Raw genomic sequence first — 13907 nt, forward strand, 5'->3', positions numbered from 1 at the left:
TGTGAAGCACAGAGACCACGTCGAAGATAAGCAGGTTGCTTACCAGTAACTGGTGATCTTCAAGTGGTCATCTGTGCATTCACACCACCCACCCTCCTTCCCCACTGCTGTCAGCTTCTACATTTTTAATAGGGGTTGATTTGCGGCGGTACCTTGAAGGAATTGGCGGGATGTCCGCGCCCATCTCTCTGGGCATGCGCGGTGGGGTTCCTGTGCATGCCCGAGGGACTGGGCGCGAAAATCCGTTAAAAGAGCTTGCGATCGATCCAGCGCGTGCGCACTAGATCCCATGGGTGTGAAGCACAGAGACCACGTCGAAGATCTGAAACTTCTGACCTGCTATCCCTAATCCACAAAACCAATTTTAAGCAGGACACAAAAAGAGGAGATAAACAGAGTGTCTAGAACTCAAGGCAACAGCGATGCAGCAGAGGCCAATTTACTAGATGGAGCAGGGCAATACAACACAGAGTACTGGCCAAGGTGGAAGCAGCCAAAATGTGTGATTGCCAAGATTCTGCGCCTTTCATGAGGGGGGTGGGTGGAGGGCAGAATCTTATCTCTGATGTCATGTTGAGCTTTGGAGGCATCTGGCGGACCTCCAAAGGAGGACTTAAAGGGATTATCTCCCACTTTCCAAGCTTGGGGGAAGGGCAAGGGATTGTCATTCTCACCACTGCGAGAGTGATGCTCACCATGACAGAATGCCAGTATTAGCATTCAAATAAGAGAATCTGAACATCTATGGGACTTCTAGTTGCCATTAACTACTTTTTAAAACTAACTGAATATTCTAACAGAAAATAACCTAACCATAACTAATACTTATACTGTTAGCAAAGAACACAAAACAATACTACGGCTGGCAGCAGCCAAAGGGAGATGGTTACACCATTCACCTGTGTTTTGTATCCTCCACGTTTTTGTAAACTGAGTATCAGGAGGGATGGACTCTCCTTCTCCTATGGTCACATCTTCAACAAAGGACATGGAGGGCACATTGATGTTTGGGCTCTCAAAATCATAGTAAGCTCCAATGGCTGCCTGTAAATTCCTGGAAAGAAAGAAAAATGTTTCTTTAATCACATACCAACAGAGAACGAACCACTAATGGAGATAGTTACATGTCCTGCTTAATATGTAAAAGAGCATTACCTCCTCAGATTTCTGAAAGACTTACAGTGCCATCCTAACCCCATAGAAGCCAACTGACTTAGCGTAACTCTACTTATGCTGGCACTAAGATTCCAAACAGTCTACTAACGCAAAACTGATAAAAGGGAAACAATGAATGTCCTGTGCTATTTTATTTATCTGGATATTCATGTTCTGCTTTTCTCCCCAATGAGGACCCAAAGCAATGTGCAACATTCTCATTTTATCCATGTTGTCCTCACAACAACCCTGTGAGGTAAGTTGGGCTGAGACAGTGACTTGTCAAAATTCACCGAGCAAGCTAACAGCCTGGCCTATTGAGAGGATTTGGGGGGGGGGGGGAGAATCACGGTTCTATTACCCTGGGTATCACTGCACAAGCTGCTTTTTTCTATTTTATGGATAGAGGGCAAGAGGCAGCACAACACTCAAAGTCAGTCATGTAACTTGCTGAATGTTGATGGTAGACCCCCGTTCTTTCAGAGATTAGTTTTCTAGGATGCAAGGTGAAAGATGTAAAAGAAGACTACCTGTAACTGGACATTAAAACCAGTTTCTAACATATTACATACACATCAAAGCAGATTACCAGTATTCATAAGACCTAAATTCAGTTTCTGGCTATGCTAATTTTCACAATAAACTTTAATCCAAAAGAAGGTAATTTACTCAAATAATATTCTGCTCTATAAATGAGCCTGCTGCACCTCACAAGATCTCCCCAACCCTTGAGTCCAGTGGCACCTTTAAAACTAACAAAGTTTTATTCAAGGTATAAGCTTTCCTGTGCATGCACACTTCTTTAGATATCTGAAGTGTGCATGCATACGAAAGCTTATACCTTGAACTTTGTTCTGCTGCTTCAGGCCAACATGGCTACTCACCTGAATTCATCTCCTCAACCCTGTTCAGCCTGTGGGAACTTTTGGAATTCTGAGTATGATGGTGGGCACCACCACAAAATGGCTGCCATGGAGTATAGGACCAGTTATAAATGGCTGCCAGGGGGGTGGCAATTAGGTTTCAAGCCAAACATGCTCCGATGTTGGGCACAGCTAGCCTATTGCCAAATGTTCACTCCCTGCAGATCCAAGCTGATGTCTCATGGGGTCTTCTGAAGAATCTACTGCTGCAATAAGATGGAGAAAATCTGGCTGTTCATCTTGGGGGGGGGGAAGCAAGTGGATGCCAATAAACATGTTGCTTATCGTTGTGTGTGTGGGGGGGAGAGAGTAATTTCATTATTTTGCAGGCACTATTGGATTAAGAGTCAGAAGAAATAATGATAAATCTGTTATTGCTAATTATCCAGAAGGGCTACACCCAAGAACTATGGCTTTATAAAACTATATATTATACAGAAATTACATTCAGAAAAAGACAGAGAAAACAACTGACACAATGGATTTCTGCTTCTGAGCCTCTAGTTCATCTTCTCTGGGCTGGAAATCTAAGGGATACAGCCATACAGTTGCCTTATCTGCAGCAGCCATCTGTGGACAAGGAACTGGCAAGCAAGTTAAACCCATGCATATCCAGCAAGTGTAATGAACATGTACTGCAGACTTTCCTTTGAGGGTGAGAGTACCTTAACAGTTCATTCAAACAATACCTTCTGGCTTGGAAATAGCATACAAATTTACACAAAGTCAATAATGCTTTTTTTCCACATAGCTGGAAACGTATCTACAAATTCAAAGTAGCCCTACCACAATTGTAAAGGGTCAGGCAATCTGATATTTGGACTTTGATTAATCCTGCACTACAAACTTTAGCACAGCACCAATACCACACTACCCCTTTTTTGAACAGGGACAGGGCTATATTTAAAACTGCTAGCTCATTCAAATGCTACGAGATGGGTGCATGACACATTAACAACTAAATGGAGACAAATGCTTGATTTTATGTCACCAGCTGCTTGTTGTTCCTATAAATGAGATTTAAATAACTTGCAATGGGACTGTGTCAAGAAAGTCAAGTTCAAATTAGTAAAAATCATGATCTAGAGCTCACTATTTCAGCAAAATATATTCACTTTAATTATTATAACTACAGGTGACAGCAACAGTTGTACCATTCTCTTCTACATCACCTTCCTTCAAAAATGCAGAAGTCTGCAGACATCCCATATTTTGAAAGTACTAAGAAAACTATAACCCCATATAAAAGAACAGCAACAATATAACTTAAAGGAAAACACTCCCCCCCCCAAGAGCCCAGCTTGAAATGTTTTTATTTTCCTTCTAGTAAATATGCTTCAAAGAGGAAAATGCTATTCATGCATTGAGGCTCAATGCCAATTCTGTTCCCTTCCATGTGTCATATTTCATCACCCAGCTTTGCCACTTGGAATGGCTTCAGTGTCTGTTCCAGTTAAAATCTTACCGAAAGAAATGCAATCTGGACGACAGACTGGCTACCTCATTTTCTGAGTATAGCTTAAGTCTATTTTTCCAATACCATGCTGTACTACAAAATTAATGCATGCTTAGTTTCAATCATGGGCATTATCAGAAAGAAGTCAACACAGTTTCTAGAGATTCAGCAGAAAACTAAAGTGCTAGAGCAAGACAAACCCCCCAATGAAAAAAGGAAAACCAAACTAAGAGTCAGAATGACAAAGCAAATGCCTTCAACTAAGCTGCAGAACTGTTCAAGCCTGTATGGTAGGAACACAGGAAAAAGGAAAGTGATAGCCAAAACACCGTGTAGTTAAAGAACCAGCAAAAGGCCTGACAGCAATTTCTACAAGTCAAAAGATATAGTGTAAATGTCCACATAGAAACTGCAGCCTATATCAACAGATTGTGATGCCTGTTTGAACATTTGGCTATGAAACCCTAGTAAGCAGTGGCAAGAGCCTATCTTAACTCCCATCAGCAATATTTGAGATTCATTTTCACAGCCAAATGTGTGGTGCAAGAAAAATAAATTTGACAGTCTGCAGCAGAAACACTTAAAAGAAATTTCAACACATTACAAATAGATTATAAAATGAGATTTTGTAGGTAAGGACTATTCATAATGTCTGATTATTTTGCCACCTCCTCTCAAGTTTATCTGCATTTAATGACACCATCCCATTACACATTCTACCTGATTCAATTACAAAGGGATCACCATTATTTAGAAAATTTATGCCCTGCTATACCTTGCCTTTCTGCCTTCATCTTGACCACTAAGGTGGCTAATCTGTTACAGTAAAACAAAAATGACTTTTGTGGCACCATGAAGACTAAGAGATTAACTGTATATGTTGTATGCTCTTTCTTAAGAGCCACAGTCTATTTTCCCATTTGGCAAATGTATATACACTGGGGCAGCAAAGCAATTTACTGTGTATACTGGGATCAAAAGGCCCTTTACTTGTGCTTCAGCAGTGGCAGCGGTGCAAAAAACAAGAAGAGCTGGTTTTTATACCCCACTTTTCACTATCTGAAGGAGAATGGCTAATGATCGCCTTCCCTTCTTCTCCCCAAAACAGGTAAGTGGGGCTGAGAGAGCTCTGAGAGAACTGTGACTGAGCCAAGGTCACCCAGCTGGCTTCATGTGGAGGAGTGGGGAATCAAATCCAGTTTTCCAGATTACAATCTGCCACTCTTAGCCACTACCATGTTTCCCCGAAAATAAGACACTGTCTTATATTTATTTTTTTCTCAAGAAGACACACTAGGGCTTATACCACAAATGCATAGAAATCCTGCTAGGGCTTATTTTTGGGGTAGGTCTTATTTTCAGGGAAACAGGGTACATCAAACCCAGACCTTGCTAGGAGCATGCAAACCATGCATCAATTGGGAACACAGCAGATAACCATCTGAGATTGGGAGAAGGCTGTCAGGGATGCTCTTGCCACACAATCCTTCCTAAAATGCATCCTAACTTCATACACTTTTCAAATGTCTCTCTGCTTTCTAAACTTTAAAGGACATTCCATTTGAAATTAGACAAAAGAGGAAAAATTACAAGGAACTAATTTCTTTTCTTCAAATTAATGGAATATCGTACAGATGGGCGGTTCCGGAAGATGTCATCTTTAAGATCAACGATAGAAAGGAGAAGATAGACTCCACTTTTAAAGATAAAGAATTTTTGAAACGTCAGCTGGGGACAGATGATGAGTCTAAAGAGGGAGAATTGAAGTCGAGTGACTCTGCTACCTCGGGAACGGAAGAGAAGGGTGCAGGATCCGCCAGAGTGGTATACGATTTTAGAGACAGAAAGCCGAAGTAAAGGCAGAAGGACTTGGAAAATGGCCTTTTGAAGCAAGGAATAAGAAGATGATCAGAGACTTCTCTCATAACAACTAACGAAATAACATACAAGAAGCGAATTGTTATAAGCAAGAACTCAACAAGTATATTGTGATAATAAAACTAATGGTACTAACATATTTACTAACAGTGAAAAGATCTCCTTCTCTTGGGGTTTTAGTCTAGTGTGGTTTGCTTTTCTTTATCCCTAGTTGTAGTCCCTCCCCTATATTTCTTTGTAGTTTGTAGTATATGCAAAATAAAAAATATCCCTATGGGGATTTTAAAAAAAGAGAGAGAGAGAATAGCCCAGTTCAAGTTCCATGCGGTTAGAAGTAGACGCTCTGGGTCCGGGTGCCATACCGGACCTTGGATGAGCATGTCCGGGGAAACTAGTAGGCGAAGCGGAGGTGTCTCAGACAGCTGTTGTAGAGTAAAAAACCATGGACATTGAGGCCACCACAGGGCCACCAGGAGAACTGTAGCCTTCTGTTGTTTTATCTTTCTCAAGACCTTTGGTAGTATGGGGATTGGAGGGAAGGCATACAAGAGACCTTTGGGCCAGGAGGTGGTCAGGGTATCCATGGCTTTGGCCCTGTCGTGGTGAAACCTGGAGAAGAATCTGAGTAGCTGATGGTTCTGATGGGAGGCGAACAGGTCCACTATCGGTGTCTTGAAATGCCGTAACATCCAGTTGAAGATTTTCTTGTTCAGCATCCATTCTCCCGAGTGGATCATCTGTCTGCTGAGCCAATCTGCCTTGGTATTGTCCAGGCCTCTGATGTGCTCGGCTCTGATTGGGGCCAGATTCTTCTCTGCCCAAGACAGTAAGATCAACAATTCCTTGTGGAGGGAGGACGACCTGGAACCCCAATGGTGGTTTATGTACATCTTGGCTGATACGTTGTCTGTCCGCACTAATATGTGACGGTCCTTCACTTTGTTGCGGAAATGTAGAAAAGCTAGACAGACAGCCCTGAGTTCCAAGATACTGATTGGCAAAAGAGCCTCTCTGTGAGACCAGCGACCTTGGGTAGGGGGTTCTCAGCCAAGGTCGCTCCCCAGGCTTGCAGACTGGTATCTGTAAATAGTTGTAGTTCGTTGTCATGAACATATTTCTTCCCCTGTCGAAGGTTGGAGTGTTTTGTCCACCATCGTAGGGATTCCTTCACAGACCTGGGTACGTGAAGAGGAACATCCCACTTCTCCATGATGTGTAGTTGGTACGATCGAAGGAAGAATTGTAGGGACCTCGTGTGCAGTCTTTCCCATTGTACCACATCTAAATTGGAGATAAGGAGACCCATTACTTTGGCTAAGTTCAGTAGAGATGAGGAGGAATTCTCTATGATGAGTTTCACCGCCTGTTTGGTCTTCAGGATCTTGTCTTCTAGTAGGAAGAGGGTGGATTTCCTGGTGTCTATCAGCATTCCTAGGTGTTCCAGCATCTGAGATGGCTCCAGAGAGCTCTTGTCTCAGTTGATGAGGAACCCGTGAGATTGCAGACAACGGATCGTCTCTTGGATGTCCTGAAGTGCCTTGTCTTTGGAGGGGGACCGAATAAGCAGGTCGTCCAGATAAGGATGGACATGGACGCCTTTCCTCCTCAGATGTGCTACTGGGTTGACCAATACCTTGGTGAAGACTCTCGGGGCTGTTGCAAGCCCGAAGGGCAGTGCTCTGAATTGCATGTGAAGATTCCCTACCCAGAATCTCAGAAACCTTCTGTGTTGTGGTAGGATTGGTACATGTAGGTACGCTTCCATGAGATCCAAGGAGGCAAGGAATTCTCCCAGCTGCAACACCTGAGTAATGGAATTGAGGGTCTCCATAAGGAAGTGTCTCAGAATGATGAACTTGTTCATGAATTTCAAGTTGAGAATGGCTCTCCAATTGCCATTTTTCTTGGGCACTGTAAAAAATATGGAGTAGACTCCCTGGCCCTTTTGATCGTCTGGTACAGGCTCCACCACTCGAATGTCCTGAAGGTGTTGAAGAGTGGCAAAGGTTATGGCCCTCTTTCTGGGATCTTTGCATAGTGGGGAGATGATTAACCGATCTGGAGGAGGCCTTCTGAATTCTAAGGAGTAGCCTCTGGAAACTATTTCTACAGACCAGGCTTGGGACTCTATCAAGGCCTCCAGGAAATGTGTCAATTGTCCCCCCACTGGGATCCTGTCTGAGTCATGCTTTAATGTTCTTAGTGTCGCGATCTGGCTTCTCCCATCTGTTGGAGACTTGTTTTCCGAAGCGTGGACCGGTAACGTTTTGCTTGCAGGGTTGTGCTGAGGGTCCCCAAGAGCTCCTTTTCTGGTTGTGCTTAGGTCTATATGTTGCTCCGGAAGAACAAAAGGAATGGCTGGCGGAATTTCTTTTGTCCAGATGATGCACATGTCTAGGCATTGCCATCTTCTTATCCTTGGTCTCCACCAGGATCTTTTCTAGGTGATCTCTGAACAATTTCTCTCCTTGGAAGGGGTACGCCATCACAAAGGACTTAGACTGGAAGTCAGCTGGCCAGGCACACAGCCAAATTCCTCTCCTGGCCACCACCGCCAAAGACATGGCTCTGGAAGAAAAGGTAAGAGCATCCAAGGAGGCGTCAGTGGCGAATGCTGATGCTTTCATCATCCTTGTTGCTCCCTCTAGTAATCTTTTACTGTTTTCTGGGAGGAGTTGAATGAGCTTTCTGGACCAGACTAAGATGGCTCTGGTGACAATAGAGGCCTTGTGGCTGAGGCCTTGATGGCCATTGCTGTGGCTTCATGCGCCCTTTTAAGTGCAACGCCTATTTTCTTGTCCAGGTTGTCGCGCACTGATCCATAACTGTCTTCTGATAAGTGACCAAAGGACTGAAGTGCAGTAACCGATGCATCCACCAGAGGAACCTGCAACATCTCATTGGCAAATACTGGTAAATCATTCGATTTCTTAACAAAGCCAGGGGCCTGTCTATTATAAGTGGGTTTAGCCCATTTGGCTTTTAATTGCCTTTCAAAGAATTCAGGGAATGGAAAAACTTTTTCAGATGTAGAATATCTTGGAAAAAGTTCCTCTGTGCCCTTGGACTTATTTCTAGGGTTGATACCTGGACTGACCATATCCTCCTCAGATGGAGGGTCATGCAGACCTAGGGCTGACAGAAATTTAGAGAGGATGCTTATGTCCTCTACTTCCTCATCAGAGAGAAATTCCCCCTCCTCCCTTTGGAGCAGATCAGGATCTGGGGACTGTTCCCTCTCTGAGTCAGAATGTCTGTCTCTAGGAACTTGTTTTCTGGCAGCCTTGGTGGGCCAGCTTCCCCCTGATGGTCTGTCTCTGGGGTAGTCCATTGGGGCTGGAACTGGGGAGTTGGCACAGGACACTAGAGAGCCCAGATCCCCCATGCGGCAGAAATTGAAAAACTCCTCTCACACAGCATGTATCACGGACTTATAGATGCCCTGAGCATTGGAGCTCACAGCAAAAAAGGGTACGTTACTCAGTTGGAGTCTTCTAGTGTCCTCTGTAGGTGTGTAGTTGAATGCTGGAGGCTCACCTGTGTCTCCCGCCGGGAAGTTGGCAACCAAGGACTGGGGCTCCATCGCTGCGCTTAAAGAATGCACGGGAGAGGTTCCCACCAAAATCGTGGTGCCAGGATGGCTGCCTCTGGCGGTAGACAGGCAGGGCACCCTTCAGCGATGTCTTCTGTGCAGCGTTGCTTCTTTTCTTTCTTCTCCCCACTCAATTTGAGGTCATTGCCGGCAGCTGCGGCAAGCCTAGAGGTCATGCCAGCTCTGGAGGCATCCCTTGATAACTGTCCGATGGTGGCATCGCTCTCTGACTTGGTGAGGAAGCCGTCTGCTCTTCCCGGCATTGCCGGCGTTGTTGGAGAAGAAACAGAGAGAAAGGGAGCTCTAAGGCTATTTCCAGAGGCTGTGAAACCACCTCCGAACTCCCTCTAGAGGACAGAAGGTAGAATAACAGAATTAAACAGATTAAACAGAGTTAAATGGAAGAGGAAGTTAAATGGAAGAGGAAGAGGAATAGATCAATAAGAAAAATAGAATTAAGCTTTTTATGGGAAAATGCGATGAAAATATCAACATGTAATAACTTAAAAGAAAATTGCTATAAGATGATGTACAGATGGTATATGACACCAAAGAAGATTGCTAATATGAATAGTAACATGTCAAACAAATGTTGGAAGTGTAAACAGGCAGAGGGTTCATTTTATCATATGTGGTGGACTTGTGAAAAAGCCAAAAAGGTATTGGGTTGAGATACATGCTGAAATGGAAAAAATTGTAAAATGTAAATTTAAGAAGGAACCAGAAATATTGCTTTTGGGACTTAAAATGGAAGAAGTTAATGTGACAAAAAGGACATTGATGTGGTACATGATTACAACGGCCAGAATGACGTATGCTCAATGTTGGAAGCAAGACAAAATACTTGAAGTTGGGGACTGGATTAAGAAACTACTTTTTATGGTTGAAATGGACAAAATGACAAGGAAATCAAATAATTTGGAAGCAGAGGGCTTTTTTGCAGACTGGAAAGATCTTAAGGACTATTTGGGAAAAAACTGGGATGTAAGGGATGGTTTATTTAGCTTTGACAATTATTGAAGGCAATAAATATTAAAAATAGACTAAGATGTATTACCTAAATAGAGAAAGTTAAGTTACCTATAGATATGTGTAATTAAACAGAAAAAGTGTGGCGGAAGAAGACTTAAGAATTGAACAGGAGGTTGGAGCACTGTGGGAAGCCGCACGGGGGGGGGGGGGGGGGGGCATGATGGATAAAAATTAGTGTAAAAGTTGTGATCTATATTTGACTATGTTTATTATATCCTAATAAAAATGGTTTTAAAAAAGAAAAAGAAAAATAGAATTAAGCTATAGTATAGGATCTAAAATTGTTGGAGGCAAAGCCTACAACGACCTCTCCCTGTAGAGGCAGGAAAAGAACTGAAGAAGTGGGTGTTCCCAAGCCTCACAGGAAGAGGAAGAAAAAAATTGTTCCTGCCTCTCCCTGATAGGACGGTGGGAATCACCCAAGATGTCCTCTACCTCAGAGGGAGAATATCTGCTTTTCACCTTTCTAAATCTCCAGTTAAAGCAATCAGTAGTAGGTGATATAATAGACCTCTACTTGAGATCCTGAAGAGCTCTCAGTACATACCTGAGAGACTAACTCAGTATTTCAATCAAAAGATACGGCATACTAGTGGAATGTCCTTTGTTATATCTCCTATTATAGATGAGTAGCACCCTGATTAGCAGAGATGAGCACTGTGAAGACAGCACATGTAAAATTAGAAAGGGTGATGCACCCAGTTCACCCAATGCATATTGCTCCCTATACAGCCCTCTATATACAAACACATACACCTACAGTATCCCTCTGACAATCTATGCCAGAGGTGTCAAACTCAATTGTTATGAGGGCCAGAGCTGACATAAATGTCACTTTGTTGGGCCAGGCCACATCTTCCATAAACGTAATGCCAGGTACTAGAGATAGAATCTGTATGAAGGACAGCAGCTGGTAAGCTCCGAGTTGGTGTATTCTCATTGCAAGGCCCCATGGGCTGGGAGGGGGTGTAGAGGGAAACCCACATGGGTGGACTGAAGAGTTAGCAGTGCAGCACTGGGAAGACATTCCCACACTGCTTGACTGCTGCAGATGAAGTTGTTCTGCTGTCCTGAAGCCACAATGGCTTTGCCTACTCCCCCCACCAGTTGTTTGTGGACCACATAAGAACCCTGGATGGGCCGGTTCTGGCCCCCGGATCTTATGTTTGACACCCCTGATCTATGCCTTCTCTCTCTCTCCCCCCCCCCTCATCCTGATGCCCAACTCTAGCATCTACAACCAACATGAAGAAGTTTGGGGCACAAAGTAGCTAGGACTGGCTGATGAACAGAAGACTGACTACATTAATCAGAAGCAAAACAGAAGCCCTGTCGCAGTCTGGGACACGCTCCATACCAAGCAAAGCTTTACAACTGCAAATGTCCTAGGTGTAGTTACATATTGTAGCACAGCATGTGTGTCATATATAAGGCCTTATCTAAAAAACAGGACAAAATAAGCATTCTTATAAGGATTCTTATATTCTAGAACATACAGGATAGAAGTTGTGCACATGCAAAATCAAGATATGGTAAACTACCACAGTCCAACACAACTGAAATACGTTTGTACTCTAACACAGGGTTGGTTTTTTGACTCTGTTGTCTGTAATGAAAGGCTAAATCTATCAGAAATGCTTCTGACCTCTTTTGTGAGAACAGATACTACTATATTTCCTCTGACTGTAACAAATATATATAAGGTAGCATTGTGTACTGACTGTGACTTTTGTTATGATGAAATAATACTTTCTAGTTATACAAATGCTTACTTATGCAAAAAGTACCTTATAAAGAAAGATGTAAGTCTTTTTTTAAAAAGTATTTAATGTTTAAGCCATCTTCTGAAAAGGTCTGGGATTCTGGTCCAAGTTATAAATATGGTACAAACACAAATCTTCAATGCATGCAGAAGCTGGAAGGCAATAAGTTGCCCTTGCCTACAGACTCATTAGGAAAACCATCTTTTCTCTTGGAAAGACAATGTGATTCAAGTAACTCTGTATGTGATTCAAGTAACTCTGTATTACATTTGCCTCAATCTAAATTGGAACTAACAAGCAATGAAAGTGACATTAAAGAGGGTGAGAGTGAAACAGAGATGTCCCAATGATCTACACAGGTCAAGTTTTGTTGAAACAGATGAGTGGTCGATACCTAATGCATATCATGCACTACATGTGCTAGAATCAATGCCTTCTTTCCCTCCTGAAATTTAAACAATTTAAGAGAACCGCATGTAATATTTCTTTAATCTATTACAAGTATTATTCCAACAACAATAATTTCCAGAAACTTTGAATTTGTTTGTACATAACATTTTAACACCACTTTATAAATTTTATTTCCTAACCAAGTATTTTAATTCAAATATTCGCTGCTATTGAAACAAAATTAACATGGGATGCTTTTAAATTGTTTACTATATGTCAAAACAAACACTAAACCGGAACATGTTCTACTTGGGGCATCAGAAAGTGTTCCAGAAAGTGTTCCAATTCAAAAATGTCACAGAAAATCCACATCACTACGTGTAAGCAGCAAATATGCACAAGGATACAAAAGCAAGCCATTTAGAATGAAATGCAGAATTCATCAACCATCTACATTTTCATTTTTAAAAGACAAGCATCTACTTATATGGATGAGAAGACAGGCTTAAAAGTGCATAGGCATCATCTAGTGACATTGAACAGTTCAGCGCTTTCATTATGCTTAGTTCTATATCCAAAATATGCTGTTAATTTTATTGTGACCCTGTGAGACTGTTTCCGTCCAAGTATTTACAACAAAGGTTGCCTTTTATTTTCAACTTTTATCTACTACTCCTTCTCATATGGCAAAAAAGATACAAGGTAAAACAGGGTGCAGCAGTCTCTCTCTCTCTCTCTCTCTCTCTCTCTTATTGGATATATTTTGCTTATAGAAAACGAAATACAACTATGTTAAATAGTATCATTTTACAATGTAAATTATACAGTATGCAGTTTATGCTGTTGAAGTAGTAACATAAGTTTAGATGTGACAGGAAAGTACTGCATGTATTTACATTTCCCAAAATTTCTGTTCCCTCTGTTCAAAGGGGGAAAACAGTTCCCCATCTCCCCATGTATATACAGTGAGAGCAGAATAAATTGAGGAAAACAGACATAAGGACATTTAATTTATTAAGCAGGTTGCAGAAATCAAGTTCCCTCAGTGAATTTTGGGTTTCTTTCTCTCTTTTAATGCATAATTTAAATCGTGTCAGTCATTTAATACCTGTTGTAGAATGCAGGAAAAAACAGTCTTGACCAAACTTTGCACCCCACATAGTGTTATAACTATAGCCCCAAAACTAATGTGTACTCTGTGCTTAATATATCAGTGAAAAAAATATTTGCTATAACCTGAAGAAACTGATACAATACCTATCTATTTCTATAGTTAGTATTATTTGGCCTGGCTAGACCAGGAGTTAATATATGTTATATATATATAAAAATTGCAATACTGGTGGGGGGGGGGGGGGGAGGAAGACTGCCTGAACCTTATAAAACATTACATCTTCAGGACCATATCTTATTTGCCAGCATATACACTATAAGGGTTCTGTTAGCTCTGGCAGATATTCTGGCATGTCCCCCCACCCACACAAAATGTGTGATTATATGAGAAACAAGAGGGGGACCCGCGATATTCGTGGGGGGGGGAGAGAAGAGCTCCGTCTCCTCCACCCCCCCTCCGCTCGATCTCCCCGAGGCGGAGGTGCTGGGGGCTGCGGCGAGGCCGGTCTCCCCCCCCCGCCATCCGGCTCTGTGGCGGAGGCAGCGGCAGCGGCGAAGCCGGACCTCCCCCCCACCCCCCGGCCGGCTTTGAGGCGGCAGCGGCG

The 13907-nt window shown here is 42.6% G+C and overlaps 1 protein-coding gene across 2 annotated transcripts in view; it reads right to left on the reverse strand.

Annotated features, from left to right (window-relative positions):
* Positions 1-13907, reverse strand: part of LOC107121109 (chromosome unknown open reading frame, human C6orf106) — a 72364-nt gene that overhangs the window by 42594 nt on the left and 15863 nt on the right. For both annotated transcript variants that reach the window (XR_001482850.1, XM_015423968.1), the window contains exon 2: positions 900-1054. Coding sequence is in view for 1 of the 2 variants with exons in the window: in XM_015423968.1 (XP_015279454.1) it covers positions 900-1054 (155 nt within the window). In the remaining variant the exon portion in view is untranslated. The remainder of the gene's footprint in view (positions 1-899; positions 1055-13907) is intronic.

Source organism: Gekko japonicus, unplaced genomic scaffold (assembly GCF_001447785.1).
Source record: "Gekko japonicus isolate JY-2015 unplaced genomic scaffold, Gekko_japonicus_V1.1 scaffold370, whole genome shotgun sequence".
NCBI lineage: Eukaryota > Metazoa > Chordata > Lepidosauria > Squamata > Gekkonidae > Gekko > Gekko japonicus.